This window comes from Myotis lucifugus, unplaced genomic scaffold, assembly GCF_000147115.1.
Source record: "Myotis lucifugus unplaced genomic scaffold, Myoluc2.0 scaffold_513, whole genome shotgun sequence".
Lineage (NCBI taxonomy): Eukaryota > Metazoa > Chordata > Mammalia > Chiroptera > Vespertilionidae > Myotis > Myotis lucifugus.
The window spans coordinates 540042-548369 of NW_005871561.1; the positions used below are offsets into that span (position 1 = coordinate 540042).

The 8328-nt window shown below is 60.9% G+C and overlaps 1 protein-coding gene across 5 annotated transcripts in view; it reads right to left on the minus strand.

Moving 5' to 3' along the window:
• FLII (FLII, actin remodeling protein) overlaps positions 1 to 8024 on the minus strand; it is a 12168-nt gene extending 4144 nt beyond the window's left edge. The window contains exons 1-17 of one of the 5 annotated variants that reach the window (XM_023745068.1): positions 7791 to 8024; positions 6764 to 6901; positions 6424 to 6495; positions 5265 to 5345; positions 4924 to 5009; positions 4641 to 4802; positions 4332 to 4435; positions 3802 to 3977; positions 3556 to 3713; positions 2937 to 3021; positions 2417 to 2567; positions 2108 to 2241; positions 1714 to 1926; positions 1288 to 1467; positions 570 to 652; positions 373 to 447; positions 98 to 181 (exon numbers count right to left, since the gene is read on the minus strand). In XM_023745068.1, coding sequence (XP_023600836.1) covers positions 98 to 181; positions 373 to 447; positions 570 to 652; positions 1288 to 1467; positions 1714 to 1926; positions 2108 to 2241; positions 2417 to 2567; positions 2937 to 3021; positions 3556 to 3713; positions 3802 to 3977; positions 4332 to 4435; positions 4641 to 4802; positions 4924 to 5009; positions 5265 to 5345; positions 6424 to 6495; positions 6764 to 6901; positions 7791 to 8009 — 2201 coding nt within the window. In that variant the 5' untranslated portion in view covers positions 8010 to 8024. Of the gene's footprint in view, positions 1 to 97; positions 182 to 372; positions 448 to 569; positions 653 to 1287; positions 1468 to 1713; positions 1927 to 2107; positions 2245 to 2416; positions 2568 to 2936; positions 3022 to 3555; positions 3714 to 3801; positions 3978 to 4331; positions 4436 to 4640; positions 4803 to 4923; positions 5010 to 5264; positions 5346 to 6423; positions 6496 to 6763; positions 7089 to 7790 lie in introns of those variants that run through there. The other 4 variants (XM_014446202.2, XM_014446206.2, XM_023745069.1 and 1 more) reach the window with 4 other exon arrangements.
• Between the last annotated feature and the right edge of the window lie 304 nt (positions 8025 to 8328).

Here is an 8328-nt window from a genome sequence, read left to right on the forward strand (position 1 = left end):
GGTGCAAAGCCCTTAGTAAGGCCCATACCCCTTCTTAGGTGACAATTCTGCTTTGCACAAAAGCCCTCCCCATGTCTGAGCAGGGTGCATCTCATACCTGGTTTTGGTAGTGCTACTCAGCGTGGCCTGGGCCCCCCGCCACACATAGAGGTCCAGCCCCCGGTCCAGCAGGAAAACAAACCTGGACAGGAGGGGAGGAGGGGCTGTGACAGCTATAGGCAATGACTGTGCCCAGGCCCAAATCCCCCATCATGGGGCTAAGAGTCTAAAAGAGTTGCTGGAAGGCTTCTTCTTCTAGAGCCCACATCTGACCCCCACTGGGGAAAGGGGAGGTTCAGTCAGGCACCCCCACCTCATATCGCTGGTACTCACCTGGGGTCCAGGGAGGCTCCCTTGAGTGGCACAGGCTCCAACTTGATGTTCTTTTTCCCATACACGCGGTACATCCTGGAGGCCGGAGCAAACGTGGCTTGGAGGGGACACCACGGGACCAGTTTACCCGAACACCCTCCCCCCAGTCCTTCCAAGCTGAGTCCAGGTCAATGCTGCCCACCCACACACCTCCTCACCTGGTGACATAGTGCGTGTCCTCGACAGTGTAGAAGCCACTGGCTGTTCCACCCTCGATGTAGGCAATGTCGTTATCAAACACCTGTGTGTGAGGGGCAGGCCTTTATCATGAGCTGACACCACCTCCCACCAATCCCACCTGTATACGGGTGTGCCGGGCGCTACAAATCTGTGATGACGTTAAAGAGGAGGAATAAGATCTGTGTCTATAAACAGACACATACTGCAGTGGTAAGATGTACAAATGGAGGGATGTGTTCACTCCTGTGCAGTTCAGGTGCGCACAGCATGCTGAGGTATGTGTGCTGGGTACAGAAGCAGGTTTACAGGAGGGCACACTTGGGCGAATCTGGGTAAAATCGAGTGTGGCCTCATCTACATTTAAGCAGCTGGAAGAAGGCCCAGAACCACTCACTAACCCTGCCCACTGGACTCGGTCCAGCCCTTGGTCCTGCCCCTTGGTGTCCAGGTGGTGGCCCCGCCCCCTAGCCATATTGGCCCCAGTTCCCCATCTCTCTTGGCCTCCAATAACCCAGGCCCCCCACCTTTGGCCTCATCTCGTTCCCTTGCCTTCACCATTTTTGCCCCGGCTTTCTGCTTCAGGTCTTGACCCAAAACCCCTTTGGTCTCAGCTCCCTGCCTGCCTCATTAGCCATGCCCACCACCTTCGCCCCACCCCTTCGACCCTGCCCTCGCCGGCCCTCCCAGCCACGGCACCTGCAGGAACTCCTCGCTCTCGTCGCCCATCTCCTCCCGTGCAGTGCGGCACTCTGCACCCAGGTAGTTGCGCAGGTTCACCGCGTGGATGGCAGAACAAGCCTTCTTGTCAAGTGTGGCCTCCCCACCAATCCAGTAGTAGATCTCCCAGTTCAGAGAGCCGCTGTCATCCAGAAAGGTCTGGGGGCCAGGCCACAGTCATGTCAGCCCTCACCAGGCAGTCCTGGGCCCTAGCTCACCGAGGGGCTGCTCTGATGGGCACAGGCTCCCCGCCCCAGGAGGGGATGGCGGCCACACCTCTGCCTGGGCCATCTCCACCCGGCCTCCTTTGCAAAGCCTCCCCCACTTGCCTCCATGAGCAAAGCTGCGGTGCTGAGGCTGCTGAGCGACCTAAGGCAAGTCACGGGGCCAGGGTGCCCCCCTCACCTTGAGCACGATGTAGCAGTCGGCTTCGTAGAACTTGCCATGTAAGGCCTCCTCCACTAGCACAGGCACGAAGTTCTCGATCTGCCAGATGGTCAGGCCAGGCAGCTGACCCACGTCCTCTGTGAAGAATTCTGAGTAGTCGAGGCGCGGCTTCTCCAGGCCCTGGTCCCAGCGCCGCACCTTACCCCCGGGGGCTCGGGCGTCAGCACTCTCCTGGGGTCACAGTCACAGCGCACGGATTGGTTCTGTGCAGCCACTCACGCCGGCATCTCTACGTCTCACCCGCCTCAGGGCCTTCGCCCAGGGCCCCCTTCCATCGTGAGCTGGGTCACACAGTCTGTCTTGACCAGAGCCCAGGGCCGCCTGCCCTGTCCCAGCCCTCGGCCTGACTTACCTCCTGCTTCCTGTTCTTTTCCTGGGCCACGTCCGACATGCCCTTCAGCACCTGCTTGGCCTGGTCGTCCTGGGCTGAGTCCTTGCGCCTTCGTAGCCGCATCTTTCGAGCCAGGGGATCCTTAGACCCACCCCCTGCTTAGGGGAGAGGCAAACGGCTAAGCCCCGGCTTGGCCTGCCCCTGGGGCATCCAGCCAACCAGGCCAACCCCATCCACCAGGGTCCAGAGAGCTGTGTCCCACCCAACTTACAGACGGTTAAGTAGAGCCCCAGAGAGCAGCCCCCTCTCAGGCCAGACCTTCCCGCTTACCAGCTGCTGCTGCGGCGGCCACGGTGGCAGGGGAGGCACCTGCCAGCCGGAGTTGGTTCTGCAGCGAGAAGTCGATGTTGTACCACTCGGCAGTGCGGTCAGCGGGCTTGGGAGGCATGACCAGGCTGGGGTTCTCCCGAACATCCAGGACCTGCCTCAAGGGGTGAGCAGAGGTGGCACTGAGCCTGAGTCCCACCTCCCGGCCACACCAAATTTTGTTTCCGCTTTGCAGCCACCAGGGCTGCGGCCAGGGGCCTGGTTCTCATCCTGGCTCAGTGAATGCCCGTCCTGGCCTTCAGTTTTCCCTTCTGTGGGACTGACATGATGCCGTCCAGCATGACATGGACACGGGGATGTAGCTCACCTTCTCCCCAAAAGCACCCGGCAAAGGCCACCCCTCCAGGAGGCCTATGCGGGTCCCTCTCATTCCAGTGACACGCCTGTGCTCGGTCCTTCCTGAGGGTCTGTCTGTACCCCCTCCCTCGCCCCCACCCCTGGGCCGGCCTGGGCCCGCCCCCACCTGGATCTCTGGCAGGAAGTGGATGGCCTCTGGGAGGGTCACCAGGCGGTTCTTGTTCAGGACAAGCTTCCTCAGCTTTGTGCACCTGTGGGGACAGAGCCGGGGCCTGAGGCAGGTGACAGAGGGGCAGGGAACTTCCAGTCCTGGCCGCGGGGCCCGGCTAGTGAAGGAACAGTGAGCTCTGAGGCGCTGCGAAGGCGCGAGGCGGGAGCACACGGACAGCACCTCCTCACAGCTAAGTGACTGAATTCTTTCTGTGACGTTGACAGAGAATTTTCCCAAGTGACCTGCAGACTAAGGGCCCTGGAGACAGACAGCACAAACATGTTCTGCTCAAATCAGTTTGGAAGTGGCGGAGGGTCCTCTGCTCTGCCTGAGGGGGCGCGCAGAGCCGAGGCCACACAGGTGGGCACTGTCCCTCCGGCCTCATGCTGTCAGGGTCCTCCCAAAGGGGGCTCTGGGGACCCAAACTGAGAATCGCTGGCACCACCCGTGTAGTCTCCATCCACAAAGCCAAGGTAAATGGTCCATTTTGTATGATGCCGAAGGCCACAGGGTGGGTACCAGCTCTCCTAGGGTTTAATGCCGTGGCCCCGCCCTGCCCACCCGCCAGCCACACCTGCAGAGGCTCTCGGGGATCAGCTCCAGGTTGTTATTGGCGGCCATGAACTCCTCCAGGCTGGCCAGCTTGCCAATGCCCGAGGGCAGCCCGTCGAAGTCCAGATGGTTGGAGTTCAGGTACAGCTTCTTCAGTTTGGTCAACTTGCAAATGGCCGACTGGAGAGAAAGCAGGCAGGGCGGAGTCAGGGCAGCAGCCAGGGGGGCCCAGGAGCCTTCCTGCCCCCCTCCCCAGGCCTGGACGCACAGGCAGGGAGGTGAGCTGATTTCGGGACAGGTTTAAGGTCTCCACGTGCACCCACTGGTCGATGCACAGGGACAGCTCTGCAATCTGGTTGCTGCTGAGGTTGAGGCGGCGCAGGCTGGAGAGGGTGTACAGGCACTCGGGCACCCGGGTCAGGTCGTTGCAGGACAGGTCCACATCTGGGGCGCGGGGGGAGGGAGCATCAGCCAGGGCCCCCCCAGGCAGCTCCAGCGCGGCCAGGCCTGTCCGAACCCCACCGCACCACCCCAGGCTCTGTGGCTGTCAGCACGTCGCTTAACCTCCCTGAGCCTCAGGAGAAACTCCCTCACACGGGGTGTCTACGCATAAACTGGGTGCTCATTACTTGGTGTTCCTACCAGTCACCACGACAACGGGAGAGCTACTCATAACATAAGCAATGCTATCCTTTCCTTTGGGGGGTGGGGGGGGGTCAGAGAAGCAGGGCTCATCCCTTCCCCCAGAGGAGTGAGGGGCCTGCGGGCAGCAGAGGCTGAGGGCCCGGCACTGCCGACCTGTGAGGTTGCTCAGGCCCTCCAGGCTGGTGGGGAGGTTGCCCTGGGTGCGCTGGGTGTTCCTGAGGTGCAGGGTCTGCAGGGCTGTCAGAGCTGGGAGCTGCCTGCAGGGAGAGGGGGTGGTCAGGCCAGGGGAAGGTGCAAGGGCACAGGACTGAGGGCCTAAGGGACAAGGTCAAGGACAGTTGTGGGGTGAGGTGGACAACACAGGGGACACCGCCCACACCAAACCCCAAATGGGAAGGGTCAGGGCTACTGGGAATCAGGGGCCAGGGCTGGGTTCTGGAGGGCGTGGCGGGCGCCGCTGACCGCAGCTGTGCATGCTGCAGGGGGTTCCCGTTGAGCACGAGCGTCTGCAGGTGCACCAGGCGGCGCATCTGCGGGGGCAAGCTCTCCAGGCGGTTCTCGCTGAGGTCCAGGTACAGCAGGTCAGTGAGGTTGATGAAGAGCTGGTTGGGGATGGTGTCAATGCTGGGGCAGGAGGGAGGGAGAAGGGCAGTCAGGCAACCCATCAGCAGCGCATGCCCCCCTGGACCCACCTGCCCCCACTGTGCTGTGGCCCACCCCACGCACCTCCCGGCCTGACAGGCACCTGTTATGGCTGAGGTTCAGCACCAGCATGTTCTTGGCGTTCTCCAGCTCCCGAGGGCACTCCGTCAGCTGGTTGTAGCTTAAGTCCTGGGTAGGAGGGATAAGGTCAGGTCAGGGGTCAGGCTGGGGGATCAGGCGGGCACTGAGAGGGGAGCAGCTGAGGGGGTTTCAGGGCCAAAGGGAGACAGCCAGACCCTGGCAGGAAGGGTGCCTAGGTTAAGGATCTGACTCCCTGAGGAACCTTGGGCAAGGCACTGACCACTCTAAGCCTCAGTTTTCCTGTTTGTAAAAGGGGATAACAATGGCCTCAGGGACCATCACAGTGGGTGGGCAGCCACTGACCAGGACTGAGAGGTCATCCAGCTTGAAGATGTCATCGGGTACTCCAGAATTCTTCAGGCTGTTGGCTCGAGCCACGATAGCCTGGGGATAAACCAGGAGAAGCAGAGATCAGGGAGGGCCGCCCCTCAGGAAGTTCACTGGAGGCCAGGCCTGAGTGCCCCCCTGGCCTTGCACATAGTCCCTCCACCGGGCAGGGTCTTCCTATTCTCCCTATGAGCTCCTATTCACGCCTCAAAGCCCAGCTCAAATGGGCCCCAGAGCCCAGTTCTCAGGGAACCTTTTCTGATAGAATATCCCTCTTCTTCTCCTTTCCAGAGGGCAAGACAGGGCTGTAGCTCTGCGTCGGCTTCTAGAACAGGGAGGGGTTGGCCCAGAGAGACCAGTGTGGACTGAGTGAGTCTGTTTGTTCTCCCCTTAGGACTGAAACCTCGTATTACAGACGTGCTGAGAGTCTGAGGGGGAGAGAGGAGGGGTCGGCGGGGAATGGTGCTGTGATTACAAGTAACAGCAGGGCCCGGGCTGTGGCCGCCTCTCCTTCACCCGTCTGTGCGGTACCTGGTGTTCACAGCAGTTCCCGCGGAACCTCCCCGGAAAGTGGAAGGGACTTGTCTGAGGTCACGAGGGCAGGAAGTGGCAGAGCTGATTGGAACTCAAGCAGCCTGAGTCCTTACCATCTCGGGGTTTGGCTTTGGGTGGGAACGGCCTTTGCCGAGGCCCCAAAGGTCTGGCCGAGCCTGTGCTCTGGGCTACCGGAAGCTCCATGAAGAGGAGCAGTGTACGCAGGCCGCACTGACCACCTCCCCTTCTGCCAAACCCCCACCCCAGCTCGCCCGCTGCCTGGCTCCGTGACCTCTGGCAAATGTCCTCATCTGTGAACTTGGCAGAGGTCAGGATTATAAGGAAAACCCACATGGAATAGTGCTTAGCCACTACCAGTCGTTATTATTGTAGTCGTTGCCCCAAATAGGTGGAATTTTGGATACTTTCTCTTTTTTACCCAGAGGCTACTTAACACAGGACATTATTATATTCTCTCCCCTTCAGGAAGGACACGGGGTGGGCAGGGGTGATGGCCCAGCTAGGGGTCTGGCCCTGCCCTCACGCCCCTGGCTACACTCCAGTCCCCACCCCCAAGCTTGGTGGCCTCTGCAACACTCACCCGAAGAGATGGCAGGCTGGACAGCTCCCCGTGGAGTGTGGTCAGATTGTTGTGGCTCACAGACAAGTGCTCCTGGGCCAGGACGAAGAGGCAGGGACTCAGTGGGGGGCTGGGGTGTCTATGGAGTCTCCACCTGCCACCGTGACTCTGCACCATTCAGGGGTCCCTCGGCCACACGGCCCAGTCCACCTCTACAGCCCCCTCCCGCACACACCCAGCATCTCCCTCTGCCAGCTCTGCTCATGCCTGTCAACACCGTTCTCTGTCATCTCCTCTGGACTGCTCTGTCCACCTGCCCCAGCCCCCACGGTACCCACCCTGCCCACTGACAGCTCCTTACCAGCTTCTGCAGGGCAGCCAACTCCTCTGGCAGGTAACAGAGGCCGGTGCGGTTCAGCTTCAGCCACCGAAGACTGGTCATGGCCTTGACATTCTCAGGGAAGTAGCCTCCCTGAGGGGCATTGATGGTGAGGCTGGTCTGGAGAGGAACGTCCCCGCTCTACCACCCTCTATGGCTCCCAACTGCCCATGGAGACCTCTGGGAGCACAGACTGTGTGGCCCTGGACAAGGCACTCTGCTCTCTGCGCCTCAGTTCCTCACATAAAAGAGGGCTGGGAAAGCCCCTCGTGACAGGCGTTGTGAGGAATGAGTAATCATTAGGATGGCTGTGGGCCTAAGGTCGTCTCTTGCTGGAGGATCTGGATGGAACTGGCTAGTTCCAGGTGACATCTCAGCACCCACCTGTGTGCTCAGCTTGGCTCAAATGCCTTCACCCAGCACCAGGCTCTGCCTGCACCACCGAGTGTGGGGGTGCCCCCTGAGCCTCTGCCTCGGTCAGTGATGGCGAACCTAGGACACGTGTGTCAGAGGTGACACGCAAACTCATTTTTTGGGTTGATTTTTCTTTGTTAAATGGCATTTAAATATATAAAATAAATATCAAAAATATAATCTTTGTTTTACTATGGTTGCAAATATCAAAAAATTTCTACATGTGACACGGCACCAGAGTTAAGTTAGGGTTTTTCAAAATGCTGACACGCCGAGCTCAAAAGGTTCGCCATCACTGGCCTAGGTCCTACCTGTGCCCTCACCTTGCCCTCAGCCTACAAGCCATTTGTGGCAAGATCCAAACCCCTAGTGCAAGGCCCCAGCTACCCCCTACACAGGCACTGCCTCATTCGTCATTCAGTCCCCAAATTCGAATGGCAGGGAGCCTGGGCAGCATATGCCTTCAGGGCCCTGGCTGGTGCCCCTTCCCCACACAGCACACTCCCAGCCGGACTCAGACTTCCAATCTGGGAAGGACACATGGAGCCCCCGGGTGAGGGGGGTGGACAGGGAGGTAGAGGAGAGTGGTGGTCACCTGTGCGTGGGTCAGAGGTGTGTGCACATGATGGATCAACGCAGAAAGAGCCTGCCTCCTCCTCAGGCCTGGCCCGCAGTCTGGCTCCCCAACACTAAACAAACTCCAGCCGAGCCTGCCCACTCCCCTCCCTCCATCCTGGCTGACCCTCCTGTGCCAGGCCAGCTCTGCCCCCCATCCTGGCCCGCCCCCTCCGGTCACTGGCCCTGCCCACCGCATCCCGGACGCTCTAGCAGCGCCTCACCCACCAAGTGGCGGGCCGGCTGGGCGCAGACTCCGGTGGCCCTGGCCATCCGCCCCGCCGCCCCGCCGCCCCGCCGCCCTGAGCTCCTGCCGCGCTCCCCGGCCGCGCTCCCCGCCGGTTCACCGGGCCTCCCAGAGGGTGGCTTTTCAGCCCCTCGCGGGTGAGAAGCCGCGGAGGCCGGGAGAGGAAGTGACTTGCCCAAGATCGCACCGGAACCGGGCGGTGGCGGGGCACCGACGCGGGGGCAGTCGGCTGCCGGCGGCGCGGCGAGTGAGTCGGGGCCTGATGGGCGCG